General features: G+C 37.3%; 2 protein-coding genes across 10 annotated transcripts in view; both read left to right on the top strand.

The window, feature by feature from the left end:
* BAG2 (BAG cochaperone 2) overlaps window positions 1-15,102 on the top strand; it is a 406,790-nt gene that overhangs the window by 319,856 nt on the left and 71,832 nt on the right. The window lies entirely within an intron of this gene.
* Window positions 1-15,102, top strand: part of ZNF451 (zinc finger protein 451) — an 82,433-nt gene that overhangs the window by 10,351 nt on the left and 56,980 nt on the right. Inside the window, exon 4 of one of the 9 annotated variants that reach the window (XM_015136555.3) lies at window positions 119-2,387. In XM_015136555.3, the coding sequence (XP_014992041.1) occupies window positions 119-1,612 (1,494 nt within the window). In that variant the 3' untranslated portion in view covers window positions 1,613-2,387. 9 annotated transcript variants of the gene reach the window in all.

The following is a 15,102-nucleotide window of genomic DNA, read 5'->3' as shown; positions in this document are numbered from 1 at the left end:
TATAATAATTTAAAAATTGAGTTCTACTTACTGGACGTGAATCTCTGCACTTGAAAGTTAACATATTAAAAGCATTTTTTTCTCTTCCTTGGTTTTCTTGTTCATGTGGATAACCCAGAGAATGCCTGAATCTAAGGTGCCATCCTCTGAGAATCATCGCCCAGAAATGTGCTCTAGCTGCAGTGTTCCTCTTCCCATTGGAGATAGCAGCTCCTTCTCTGGGAGTTGTTCCAGCAGTCCAGAAAGGATAGTTTCTCAAACTTCCTCTGTTGAGAACCCATTGGAGAACCAGAAAAATGATCAAAATAATTCAGATACTAAGATCTCTGAGACAGAGACCCTTAAATCGTCACAGAATTTTCAGACTCTGCCTTCATCTCCACTTCTGGTCCCCCAAGAATCTTTGGCCTCTTCTGAGGTCAAAGAGAATTTATGTATAGATTCTTCTTCAGCTTCACAGCATGGACGGGATGCCATCCTCTATCTCCAGACACAAGTAGCTGAAATGTCCCGAGTGATACGTGATCTGCAGTCCAGGAGCTGTTTTAGATTTCATCATTCTAGGCCAAGTGAGAACTCCTCAGTTCCTTGGGACATCTCCACCTCTAAGGAGGAAAATTTATCCACAGTTGAAGAAGAAACTGATTACAAATCACCATCAGCTGATGACAAAGGGCAGCCATCTGACCCCAGCCAATCTAGTTTCACAGGTCTTTTGAAGAGAATGGAACAAAGAGGTGTTATAAAAAGGGTGACATTACAATCTGAAGCAGAGTCATGTGAAGGGAAACCTGATTGTGTGACTTCTAAAAAACGTTTGGTTCCTCCATTGCATCCTCTTCTGAGAATTGCCACCACTGAGGTTTTTAAAGACCCTGCTGATTGCCATCCTTCTTCCTTCATGGGACACAGGGTATATCCTGTGGCCAAGGACACCTCTCCTTTCCAACCAAACCCACCAGCTGAAGGCCCCATTGTAGAAGCATTAGAACACAGCAAAAGAGGAAATACAACATCCCCTCTAGATTCTACCTCAAAAGAAATGGAGGTCATGGGTTGTAGGTTTTACCATGCTGCCTCCATTGCAGCCCGAGCTGCTAGCTACATGGCTTATATGACTCAATATCAGCGTAAACTCTGGGAAGACATGGAAGATCTGGTTCATGACCCAGAGTTTGATCGTGGAAAAGCAAGATGTATAATATCTGATGGTATGGATGCAGGCCTTTGGCAACTTTGTACTACTAGGGACATAATGGATTCTGTAGTCAGAGTTATGGCCATGGCCATAGACTATAGAAGGCAGGCCTGGCTTCGACTTACATCTCTTACTAAGAAAACCCAGGAGAAGATCTCCCACTTGCCCTTTGATGGTACTTCCCTTTTTGGACAAGATGTAAAAGCTGTTGTTGCAGAAGAGAACAGTATAAAAGAAAATGACTATAAAGATCACAAATACTATAATCAGCATCGATACTTTTATAGTCATGATCAGAAAGCACATTATCACAATAGAGGATACTCCAAAGGGGATTGGTACAAACCTCGAAACCACCCCTATAGATATAGAAAGAAGGGAGACTCTCCAGAACGCCATGGGTACAAGAATTAATAACCTGTTTTATGTTCAGCAGAATAGTCATTCAAGATCCTATTTTACTTGTTCCTCCTCGTACAAATAGGATCTACAGGTAGGAGATCATCTCAAAAACTGAATGCATGTCTGGAATGATCACAGCTGACATTTGAATTGTAGACTTTTGAAATGAGGTATAAAATAAACTCATGACTTACTGACCAAGTGAGCAGTGGAGACTTTCTTGAAAGGGTTGGACAAATGTTTATCCTTTATTTCTGGTCCAAAAATAAGTTTGGAGGAGGGCCACTCAGGAATCTGAATCCTCTTGTGATTAAAGAAAAATATAAAGATTTGTTCCTCAGGAAAATCTTATCTGTAAACTGAGGACTAGCAGATATTTTGAATCTAGAAATAACCTAATACTAGATCTCTGTTTACTAAGACCAGAGGTAAATCCTTCATTTTTAGGTTATCAGTGCTTCCTTGTTCAGGCTTCAGTTTGACAGATCTTCACAAAATGACACATCTGTTAAAATGTCTTTATGTCAAGATGGTCAACTCACCAAGAGTTCATACTACTGTCAAGCTCTGTGAGACTTCAGAATCAGCCATGAAGCTTTGTGTCAACTGGAATTCAAGTCAAATTTTGCCAAATCCAGTTTGCTTCCCCTTGGAATGGCTAGATGTCACAGGTCTTCTATGGACACCAACTGGAAAAAGACTTCTACCTATAACATCTCTGTAGAAATTGCACAGTAACTATCTTCATCAAGACTTTGATGGCCACCATACCATCACTACTCATAAAGCTACATGTGAGAGAGTTCTTTGTTGTCATCAGTCCTAATAGTCTTTGACCTATCAAGCTCTCATATCAAGTTGTAAGACTGAGTCATGGTAGTCTCTCACTGTAAGCTGGGCCTTTCACCAAGATGGCCTTCTTAAACAACCTACCTTCTAAACATTTAATTCTTTTGAGCTTGATAGTGCATCACACTCTAAATACAAAAAAGATACGCACATCAGTGCCCTGGAAATAAAGGATGTTACACGATCCAGGCATGAAAATCTGAACTCCTAAGAGCAAGAATTCCAAACATGCCTGACAATCTTCTCCCCTTACTGTAATAAAGAGGGATACCATCAGTCTAGATTTTATTGGGAATCCTTAAGATTTAAAGCATAGCTGTGGATTTAGTGAAGAGAACATGATATCCATTAAGGATTTGAAAGGCTGAAATCAAGACTTCAGTGATACATTCTTGGTTACTTGGTTACTTAATTTAGTCAGATTCTTAGTGTAAGAGACAGCTTATCTTTTTGCTCCCAGTTGATCCCAGTAATAGTTTTTCACCGTACTGGAACTGGCAGCAGATACCTCAGTTATATGTCCCACAGTATCTTCTCTTTAGACTCAAGGTAGTGGATGTGTGGTATATCAGCCCTTAGATCCATGTCTTCACAGCATGACATCAGGAATGGAGAATATGTCAAGTTTGAGGGGTCTGAATACATCACCTAGTATTATTTGCTTGGCAGCCAAAACCAGTTGTTTTTCTTTTAATTGACAGACTTAATTCTGTAACTTCTGTGTTTTTTCATCTGCTTGGTCGAGGCATTTTGGATATACTACTAATTGAATATGGCACTGTTTTATGGTGTATGTGGCTTCTTGCCATAGTTGTTGCACAGTGGTAATTGACATTTTCTCTGGTGCCACGATTTTTAATAGTTTATTGGAAGCTCCTTCCTCCTCCCCCATCATAACTATATTCAGCACCCATTTTAAAATCTACTTTTCTTCCTTATTTGTGTTATAGAGGTTGTTGGCGTAAATTTTACTACTTGGAAGAAATTATTTTGTCAGTTAATTTCCGGGTACTGTATTGGTCATGTTTGTCCTATTTGTAGATTAAACTTGAACTAGTCTTAATAAAGGGGGTATTGTTTTGCAGATTTAGCCCAGTCATATAAAGAGTTAATACTTACCTTATTTTTCTGTATTTTACACAAAATTTTATTTCCACTTCTGTGGAAAAGGTCCATGCCAGTGTTCTTTACAAACTGTCTTTCAAACTAAACCCTAGAAGAATATTGATTACCTGAACAGAAACAAAGGCCTAAGAAATCATACATTTTTGTGGCTTATGTGCATTGCACCAATCAAGCAATCCCATGTGCTCTTGATACTGGCACTGTAGTTTTATCTTAGAGAACTTGCCACTGGAGAACTCAGTGGTGAGAGACCTTGGAAATGTTTTATGTGACTGCACATAAGTGTTCCTAACTAGCTAAGGCTACTTCAGACTCTTTTCACTTTCCATTTCTCCCCTTTTCCTTCCCTGAATTAGATGCTATGTCATAAACTTGGTGGTTTTTGACATACCCTTATTTCAAACCTTAAACTAAACCAAAATAAGTTATGCCTGAAAATGTGTTTGTCTGAAACTATTTTGGCACTTCCCTTTAATATACTTCCCCTCCCCTTTGCCTTTTAAATTGTGGTTTAAAAAAAAGAAGAAAAGAGGCACATAAAGCTTAGCACCTTAACCATTTTTTAAACGTATGGTAGTGTTGACTATATTTGCATTGTTGCGCAGCTCCTCCATTCTTAAATATTTGTAAGATGATGTTGCTGTTCTCTTTTCCTCTTGTGATATTTATGTTGCCCAGTAATAAGTAAAAGTATCCTTTCTTAGTTACTCTAACTGATATGCCCAAGTGTCTCCAGATACTCTGTTTTCCTCAAAGTGTAAAGGTATAGGGAAATCATCATATTGGTGACCAAGTAGTTCTGAAAGGATTTGACCGTTTAATAGGGATGGAGACAGAATGCATATCAGGAAGAGTTTTTAGTTGTAGATTAGTTTCTTGAGTGCGAAAGAAATATCTTTAATGTGTTTATTTTTTATTATTTTAAAATCTCTGGCATACTTGAAAGATGATAATGTTATAAAACTTAAAGTGAGGATTTGGTCTAGGGAGATTACCCCAGTAGAATCAGAAACTCTTAGATAATAAATATTCGTATTATGCCTGCCATGTTCAGAGCCTGCAACAAAATTCTCTAGTAGGCCAACCTCTAATGTTTAAATACCTCTAGGTTTTCTAGGAGGCCTTGGAATAGTTGCAAGTTTAATGATCTGTTATTCTCAAAAAGGATGTATCTAATGATCTTTTTTCTTCAAAATGTTACTTCTTGATTAGATATACAATGTATACAGAGACAATATGGTTTCTTGTAGTTACTGTGTATAGAGAAGTACTGTTTCCATTTTTATATGAAGTGCCTTTTTAAATTCTACACTTTTCTTTAAAACTTAAACTTTGATGTCTTGCATATATTGCTTGTGGTATTTATGTGAATTTTGTACAGTGATTTAATCTTATAGTTTATTACTCTATCATTTGTACAATTGCACTATCTAAATGTACTCCCTTCTGAATGTTAATTTGTTTATAGCACTGTTGATTCATTTCAGAAGGTTGTAGAGTATGCCTTCCTCCCCTTTATTTAACTAACTAGACAGTAGTTCTTTTTTGTTATTAGTGAGTGGCCAATTTTGGGGGGCCTTAAGACAGCTTTGTTTTCTATAGATGCCCTCTAGGTTTTCTGATTGTCTCATATCTAACCTTGTTCTTAGCCATGGTAACACAACTTAATATTTGATAAGTGGGTGTGTTTACTTGGTTAGAATAAGCAAGGACATTTTTAAAAAGCAGTAAATTTGCTGACACTTTATCTTTTTTTTAAAAGACTGAATGACAGCTTCCTTATCAGTATAATTACAGTTAAACTTTTATTTTTTTTTAAACTGTGTGACAGCTTCTTTATCAGTATAATTCCATTTATTTAACCCTCAAAATGACATTTTGAAGGGAGCATAAACTCTTTCAGGCTACTTGGACACTATTTAGTATGCTTTATTAGTACTACACTAATAATTTACTGAGTGATACCTAAGTGACCTGATTGATAATGTCCTTAAGGACCTGATACATCCAGGATAACCTCTCAGGTACTGTAAACAAGGAGGTTGAAAAAGACACATTCCAGAATCCCTTTGGTAAAATTGGATACTGATGTGGATGGACATGACATTCATTATTCTTAAAGATATAACTAGTTGACTGGGATTCTGATGAAGGTTTGAAATTATGGATTAGATATTTGTAGAAGTAGTTTAAAGATTGCAATAAGTGAAATCTTTTTTTTTTTTTTTTTTTTTGAAACGGAGTTTCGCTCTTGTTGCCCAGGCTGGAGTGCGATGGCGTGATCTCGGCTCACTGCAACCCCCACCTCCCGGGTTGAAGCAATTCTCCTGTCTCAGCCTGCCGAATAGCTGGGATTACAGGCATGCGTCACTATGCCCAGCTAATTTTGTATTTTTAGTAGAGATGGGGTTTCTCTATGTTGGTCAGGCTGGTCTCAAACTCCTGACCTCAAGTGATCTGCCTGCCTTGACCTCCCAAAGTGCTGGGATTACAGGTGTGAGCCACCGTGCCTGGCTGTGAAATCTTTTTTTTTTTTTTTTTAATGTGAGGCGTATTTTGCCGCAGTCTCGCACTGTTTAGGTTCTCTTGTCTTTTGGAATTTATCATTCTGTATTTAATGTTAGTGGCTAGTCCAATAATTGATTGTCTCATCTGTATGCATCTTATGCATGTGATTCAATTGACTAGATCAATTCTGTATGGTTTATCATAGTAGATACACAAACCAGTCTTTATTTTTTACCTAAGAAAATATATAGGTGGAAGTTATCAGTAAACTGGTGATTATTGTATTGAATGCAAATCTTTTTATTATTTTTCCAGATATATTGAGTTTTATAAAATATTAAAATATTATTTTATGAAATTTCCCTTCCTGGATGAGCAGAATATTGTTTTATTAAATCTTCTCTTACTAGTGGAATATTTTTTACTTCTTTGTCTTTTCATTTACTTGTTTTTTGTTGTAATGAAAACTTTAGTAGTGTTTGGTACCATTGAGATAACTTATTACTGGAAATTTTGTTGGCTTCCTGTGGGATATATCTGAAAGTGGTCACAGTCCAACCATGTCCTTTTGATGTTGTTAGCATATCAGTTATTCTTTGTATTGATCTTTTCTTCTGTATTCAATGCCTCTTTCTGAAAGGATGTCTGATCTTCCCATAATCTCTTTGATGTAGGTGATATTTTTTATTCTAGCAGTGTATACTAGACAAGATTTTGATGTGGCTTTGTGTTTGTATATTTAAATACCATGTCTTTAAAGCATTAGTAGAAGAGATATTCTAGTTTCTTCTAATGTCACTTTAAAAAAAAAATAGCCAGTCCAGTATCTCAAACTACTTTGATTTTTGAACTTAAATCAACTTTTAGTGCTACCTTGTTTAATGGTAGTATTATTTTCTCATTTCTACATGTTCACACACATTTATTATATATAGTTTATGGTTAGAGGTATCTTATAAAAATTTTGAAGCCCATCCCCATGGATTTATTATATATAATACAGCCCTGATATATCTTAAAGTTAACCCGTTAAGGGCTTTACTGGTTGAGGTAACCTATTTCAAATGGTGTATTGGGTTTTGTGATACCTTGTCAAGAATTCAGTAAGAATTTTCAGGTTGTCTGTATTTTCTTTTGTGACTTTGGAGATCTCTCAAGTTGTATTGTTTTGGAGATCTCTCAAGTCGTATTGCTTTCTGTATTCCTGAGTATATTCCTTTGGTAACATGAAGGTAAATAGTTTATATTTGATGATTTTTTTTTTTTTTTTTTGAGACGGAGTTTCACTGTCACCCAGGCTGGAGTGCAGTGGCGCGATCATGGCTTCCTGCAGGCTCTGCCTTCTGGGTTCACGCCATTCTCCTGCGTCAGCCTCCTGAGTAGCTGGGACTACAGGCACCCGCCACCACGCCTGGCTAATTTTTGTATTTTTAGTAGAGATGGGGTTTCACCGTATTAGCTAGGATGGTCTCAATCTCCTGACCTCGTGATCCGCCCACCTCGTCTTCCCAAAGTGCTGGCATTACAGGCGTGAGCCACAGCGCCCGGCCTATATTTGGTGATATTTTTAAGTTCTACTTGGACTTTAAGTGCTTCAAGAATTGTGTTCAGTTAGTAGTACTTTTGTAAGACTAACCCTGTTCATATGCTATCTTTGCTCCATGAGCTATCATAGTACTGTTTTCTTTCATTACCCATAAGAGTGGCTCTATCACAGCATTCACTTTTAAGGGCTGCATTTAGACCTCTTGTTAACTCCTACTTTTATCTGTGATGGCTATGTTTCATACTACCTTTATTTATAAATGTAGTAATGTGTTAAATAACTATCATGTTGTGGTCCCTTAATACCTCTTTTGATTGGTGAGGTAACAGTGATGTGGATGATGAAATAAAAATGTTTCCCCAAGTCACTAAGCACAGTTTTCAACTCATTTTTTTTTTACATATTTAATTTACATTTAACTACTGTTAGGTATGCAGCCAGTTCCTTTTTGCCTTCATTAGAATCTAGTTATATAAATAGTTTCATTTAGATTCTTGGGACAGAGGGCCTGTGTATTGATCTTTCTTTAATGGCTTGGAGCAGCTTCTATATGTTCTGACAGGGTTTGGAAGCATGTTGATATCCTTGTGTCTAATTGTCATCTTCCTGCCTGGGAAGACAGTAGAAGAAAGAATCTGCATTTGTATAGTCTCTGTACAGGCTCTGTGCTGGTTGCAAGGCACTCTTGAGAGAGAAATTCCTTCTTATTTTGCAGATGAAAAACTGAAACTTAAGAGTCATTAAGCAACTTGCTCAGGTAGTAGAACTGAGTTTTAAATATAGACTTTTTCCAGTCTCAATTCAACATTATACTAGGCTGCCTCCATGTGTTTCTCAAAGCCCCATTCAAGTTTTACTTCTATGGCAAACTCATTTCACATACACAAATCTTTTTCTTTTCTGAACTTTGTTTATGACTTTGCTGTCACTCCACTAAAGTATTTGATGTCGTATATTAACTGATTCCTGATTATTTCACTTGTCAGATCAGGAACCCTATCCTCTTAGTTCTCCCATTGAGATTTCACTGTGCTGGACTGAGATTATTCTTGATTCATAGTCATTGGTTTCTGTTTCCATTCATTTTCAGCACTGATTATGTTAATCGTATTGCTTGTGTTTTTTCTTTGTTCTATGTTATTACATTCATTTTGTTTCATATAGACACTTAATTTTTTTTTAACTGGCATTTTGAGGATATTGGCTTAATGGAAGGAAAAAGGAATGGTGCAAAAAGCACATGGTATTTGAATTGCAAAGACCTTGACCCTCAGTATTAGCAAGTCACTTATTTTCTGAGCCTCAGTTTTCCTACTCTCTTTTTTTTTTTTTTTTTTTTTTGAGACGGAGTCTCGCTCTGTCGCCCAGGCTGGAGTGCAGTGGCGCGATCTCGGCTCACTGCAAGCTCCGCCTCCCGGGTTCACACCATTCTCCTGCCTCAGCCTCCCGAGTAGCTGGGACTACAGGCGCCCACAACCGCGCCCGGCTAATTTTTTGTATTTTTAGTAGAGACGGGGTTTCACCGTGGTCTCGATCTCCTGACCTTGTGATCCGCCCGCCTCGGCCTCCCAAAGTGCTGGGATTACAGGCGTGAGCCACCGCGCCCGGCAGTTTTCCTACTCTCAAATGAGTTAATATCCAAAAGTACTTTGAAAACACTAAAGCTGATACAGATTTCCTTTTTTAAGTAATTGTGCTGTTTCTATTCATGTTGGATATGGTGTTCTATGGTATTAACTATAGATACATACCTTTTAAAATGTATCTAACAGCATGTAAATATTCATTTCATGCCATGTGATCATGTTCCCCCTTTTATGATTTTTTAAGACTATCTTACAAGCCTAACAGTGTACTAAGTCATTAGAAGACTTTCTAATAATGTATTCATATTTCTATTAAAGTAATTTAAAGTAAAAGTCTCTTTTCCCAAGTACAAGCTAAGAAATGCTCATAAGAAACAATAAGAAAATAATAAGAGAATGTAGAATGAAGAGCTAGAGTGTGTATGTATGTGTATACAATTTTTGATAGATGGTATTTTGTTATTTTATATCTGTGTTGAAAACAGTCTTTTAGTTTGTCAGACATCTTTTTCAGTACCTGCTATGTGCAGGCAGGTGCTAAGAAAGGTCTGAGAATACTGAGGGTTAATAAGAGATGGCATATTCTCAAGAGAAGTAAATACCAATAAAGTATAAAAGCAGATGTCCTTTTTGGAAGAATGCCTGTGGTGATGGAACAAAAAAAGCCATATAGAGGGATGAGGAAAGCTTTTCTTACCAAGTGTGTGAGCTGAGTTTTGGAGGAGAATTAGGCAAGAGTTAGTTGGCCTGGTGGAGAAACAGGAGCCAGGCATTCAGATGGAGGAGCAGGAGAGTGCAACAGTGTGGGTAACATAATGGAGTGTGTCTGGTTTCAGAATTATGAAAAATAGTCTTTAGGGGAAACAGAAAAGGAGGAGAGTAAACTAAAAGAAGTTGATAAATTATCCGTGAATATATACTGGTTCCTACATATTCAAAGTGTGCTAAGTTTGTGTAGCCATCACTTGTAAGGTTGTAGGAGTTGTCTCTCTAGGAGTTGGTTTGTACCGTAGTCCATTATGTACATCTAGAACAATTCTTTCCCGGAACTGAGCCCAAGCTGGGCTTTCAGCAGTGCACCTTTGGCTCTGGGGCAGCTCAAGCAATCGGAGAGAACTGAGGCACTGGTAGAGAACAACTCTGAGGATGAACAGGGTAATGCCCCTGAAGTGGAATGTGGTATCCACAGTTAAATGGTTGCATACTTCAGGGTCACCTGTGGAAAGGTGTCCTCAGGGTAGCTAAAAGTGGTTAATTTCCTTGTGTTTTGACTTACAGATGATTTCTAGGTGGACTTGGGGAAAATAAAGATACTTATAAAAATATTGCCTCATTGGCATTTGGAGGTGTTATATTGAAGGAGGAAGTGGGTTCCTATCACCAGAACCCTCTCTAGGTGATTCAGATAGGAAATTGGGTTGTAGACCTTGTCTCAGTAATATCTCCAGCAGCTCCAACACATTTTGTCAACTTCGTGTTTAAGTTTTTTTCCTTGCTGTTGGCCCCTTTTAGCTTCTTTTTTTTTTTTCTTCTTTTCCTTTTTTTGTTTTTGAGACAGTCTTGCTCTGGCTCCCAAGCTGGAGTACAGTGGGGTCATCTTGGTTTACTGCAACCTCCACCTCCCAGGTTCAAGTGATTCTCCTGCCTCAGCCTCCCAAGTAGCTAGGATTACAGGCACGTGCCACCATGCCTGGCTAATTTTTTGTATTTTTTGTAGAGATGGAGTTTTGCCACGTTGGCCAGGCTGGTCTCGAACTCCGGACCTCAAGTGATCTGCCCACTTTGGCCTCCCGAAGTACTGGGATTACAGGCGTGAGCCACCGTACCAGGCCCCATTCCCACTTTTACTTTTATTTCTCTACAGTTCATCTTTTTTTTTTTTTTTTTTTTTTTTTTCCCCTTCTATGCCAGAGGCGAAACAGTGGCACGCGGGGTTAAAAATCTGTAACTCCCTTTTGGTTTGTCACACATCATATTCAGAGTTATTGTGTGGTTTTGTTTTGTTTTTCTTTTTGAGACTGAGTCTCACTCTGTTGCCGAGGCTAGAGTCAGTGGTGCAATCTCGGCTCACTGCAACCTCTGCCTCCCAGGTTCAAGCGATTCTCTTGCCTCAGCCTCCCGAGTAGCTGGGATTGCAGGCGCCCGCCACCATGCTCAACTAATTTTTGTATTTTTAGTAGATATAAGATTTCACCATGTTGGCTAGGCTGGTCTCGAACTCCTGACCTCAGGTGATCCACCCACCTTGGCCTCCCAAAGTGCTGGGATTATGGGTGTGAGCCACCACGCCTGGCTGTATATTTTAAAATTCTCTTAAGTTCCAAAGTTGCATTGTTACTATTATTTTTTGGTCCTGTACTGAAGGAGGATGAAAGTCATTTTCCTAAAATGATTTTTGTAGAGAGAGATGTTGGCAGTTTACTCAAAAGAGAACATAGGAAAATCTTTTTTAACAGGTTTGGTGGGACTAGCCTTCTTAACTGAATAAAGTACTTTACAGAATGGGGTATATCTATATGTATGTTTTAAGATTTGTTCATACAAAGCAGATGTCCTGTGTACTTTGTATTTGTAAACAACTAATTGGGGGTGGGAAGGAGATTGCTTTGTAAAAAGAGAGTTTCCTGGTCCTAAAGCTTTGCTGCTGGAGATGGTAAGATGGTAAATAAATATTGTACTGTTATGCTGTGTTTATCTCTTCTGCTTTATCTGTATTTGCATATAAAATTCTTGAGAAAAACCATTGCTTTTCAAAGTGTTATTTGGGATACAGTTTGAGTTATATAAGTTGAGTGGCAGGGGCTTCTGGTAAACAGAACTTTGTTGGGGGGTGGTGCAAACTTCAGACCAAACCATGGATTGAAGCTTTAGGATGGGCAATAATAAGCAGACTTTGAAATTGGGTTTCCATGAAGTAATCCATTCGTTGCAGGATTTCTATTCAAACCAAATGCACTAGTCAGATACTGTGATGATGATGTGCAAAGTTAATTCTTTTGCAGTTGGTTGTTCCTTTGAGCTTTCTTTGAACTTGGAGTCCCTTACATATAAGATAGAGATGATGAAAGAAATACTCTCCAGTTGGAACTCCTCTGGATAATTAGTGCCAGCTGATGTTCAGGAAGATATTATGACTGTAAATAAACCTGCCTTGGATTGTTTTGTGTATATCCCCTCACGTTATTCTTTACCTTCCTCCCTCCTACAAATTGCATCTTTTCCTATTACTAGCTTTTACATTACCCAGAAGGTGCCTATGATGAGTCATATAGGAAACTGGTTTGTTGTGGTCACTTCTCTGGAAGTATTCTTGCAGAATACTTTCTTTCTAGGTTATGTCAACCTTTGTGGTATATGGAGCAAAATTGTTCCATTTCATAGAGAGGTCTAGTGACTTCATATTCATAATGTATTCATATTTCTATTAAAGTAATTTTGTAGAAAATGTAAAATGGAAGCTTTTTGGTTCATCAAGAACTAAAGTGCTTTTTAGAAATTAGTAATAATGATTTACAAATATAAGTCATTTATCATTAAAAGGCCACAAAGTAGTACAATGCTGTGAGCTATTGTAAAATAATTTCTTCTGTGAAGCCCTGCTTTTTGTTGTTTTTTTTTCTTTCTTTCTTTCTTTTTAAGCCTTTATTTTAGGTTCAGGGGTACATTTACAGGTTTGTTTTATAGGTAAACTTGTGTCATGGGGGTTTGGGATACAGGATTATTTTGTCACCCAGGTACCAAGCATGGTAACCGATTGTTATTTTTCTGGTGCTCTCTCTCCTCCCACCCTCCTCCCTCATGTAGGCCCAATGTCTGCTGTTCCCGTATTTGTGCCCTTTGGTTCTCATTATTTAGCTCCCACTTATAAGTGAGAACATGCAGTATTAGGTTTTCTGTTCCTGTGTTAGTTGACTAAGCCCTCCAGCTCCATCCATGTTCCTGCAGAGGACATGATGTCATTCTTTTTTTTTTTGGCTATATAGTAGTCCGTTGTGTACATGTACTACATTTTCTTTACCTAGTCCTGCTTTTTACTATTGTGTTCTAGAAATTGCTTCGCAAAAGCAAAATCACTCCATTAATTCCGCATTCCCTTTGAGTTGGTATTTGCAAACATTTAAAGTAACTGATTTAGCTAGTTACCACAGTAAGTTACTCAGAGGCTCAACTTTTCGGTGAGTGATGTGTGAAGAATAAAGTGAAAGATCTGCCTGAATTTAATATTTGTAAAAAATGTATTCATGGATCTTTTAAGAAAAATTTTTTTATAAAACAGTTTAGAGCCAGTTCTGTCTGGCATTTAGCTTCCTAAACCATACTACATTTTCAGGATCAAGAGTGAGTTCAAGAAAGAAGCATTTGTAGATGAATTTTAAGAGAAAGTTATGAAGTCATGTACATTCATCTGAAGTTACTTAAGTAGAAATTTAGCTTGTACTAAAAATTTATTTTGGTGTTTAATTGGCTTCCTTTTGAGCACATTTGTTAAACATACCTGAGAGAACTTATCTTCGTGACTGGAAAAACTAAGAATCCTGCTTTCTATATTTACATTCCAAACAATAATAGAGAAAGGTGAGGTCTAAGTGAGCTGAATAAGCATATATTTTTAAGTTTCAGCTTTTAATTTGACTGTATACTTTCATCAGTATTTTAAATACATTTTAAAATGCAGAGTCAGACATGCTTTTAGGAAAACCATATATGTAAAAAAACATACAAATTTGTGTTTGAGCTAAATGTTTTTTGCTTTAAGTGATAATGAAGTTTGCCTTGAAATTTGTGTAAAAGTATTTTCCCAGTAGCCATTAAGCTTGTTGAGCTGAAACTGACTTTCCTTAATTCTTGATTAATATGTTTCTGTTGGGTTTGGAAAATAATGTAACCCAATATTATACATCTAGGGACAAAAATCTGAGAAAAGTTACATACAATTTACTAATAGATTATGTCCCTTCTAGATGCAGCATTTCTGTCTATATTTGTGTAGGATAGATATTAAACATATTTTTATAAGGCAAAATTAGTGATTTAAAGCAAGACCATTATGTTCCCAAACAAAAGACCGAGATCCTTAACATTTTTGTCTTCTTCATTAATAATTAAAATTTGTTAACAATTTTATTACATATGCTGATTGTAGAATAATTAGAAGATAAATGTAAAAAAGGAAAAAAACCTCGAGACAGAAATAACCACTATTTAACACTTTGATTTATATAGCCTTCTAGATTTTATTTATATATATATTTACAGGATCATTTTCACTTAAAAACTACAAGTGTTGCTTGGCACAGTGGCTCATGCCTGTAGTCCTCGCACTTTGGGAGGCCTAGATGGGAGGATTGCTTGAGGCCAGGACCAGCTTGGGCAATACTGCAAGACTCTGTCTTCACAAAAAATAAGAATAACTTGCTGGGCGTGCTGGTACCTGCCTGTAGGCCCAGCTACTCAGGAGGCCGAAGTGAGAGGATTGCTTAAGTGAGCCCAGGAGGTTGAGGCTGCAGTGAGCTATGGTAACCCTCTAGCCTGGGTAACAAAGTGAGATCCTGTCAGAAAAAAAAAATTAATTGGTTGATCTAGTAGTACTAATAGGGAAGATATGTTGAAATGTAAGTTTAATATTATCATTTCATTGATTATGGGATTTTGTGTCAGGTTGTCATTTCTAGACTTGGACTTTTTGCTGTAACTCTACCAGGACACATTAAAAGATAAACATTGTTCTTTAGAAGTGTTGCTTTACCTGTATATGCTTAAGTTTCATGGAGATGTGTCCTCAGGTATAACCAGTATCCTGAATGTGGTTATCATTTATAGGATACAATCGAAATTTGCTCTGTGCATGTTTTATCTAAAATTTTAGATAAAAATGTAAAGAAGTATAT

The sequence above is a fragment of the Macaca mulatta genome, chromosome 4 (assembly GCF_049350105.2).
Source record: "Macaca mulatta isolate MMU2019108-1 chromosome 4, T2T-MMU8v2.0, whole genome shotgun sequence".
Taxonomy (NCBI): Eukaryota; Metazoa; Chordata; class Mammalia; order Primates; family Cercopithecidae; genus Macaca; species Macaca mulatta.
The sequence above is the reverse complement of the archived record's forward strand: the minus strand, read 5'-3'. Positions and strand labels throughout refer to the sequence as shown.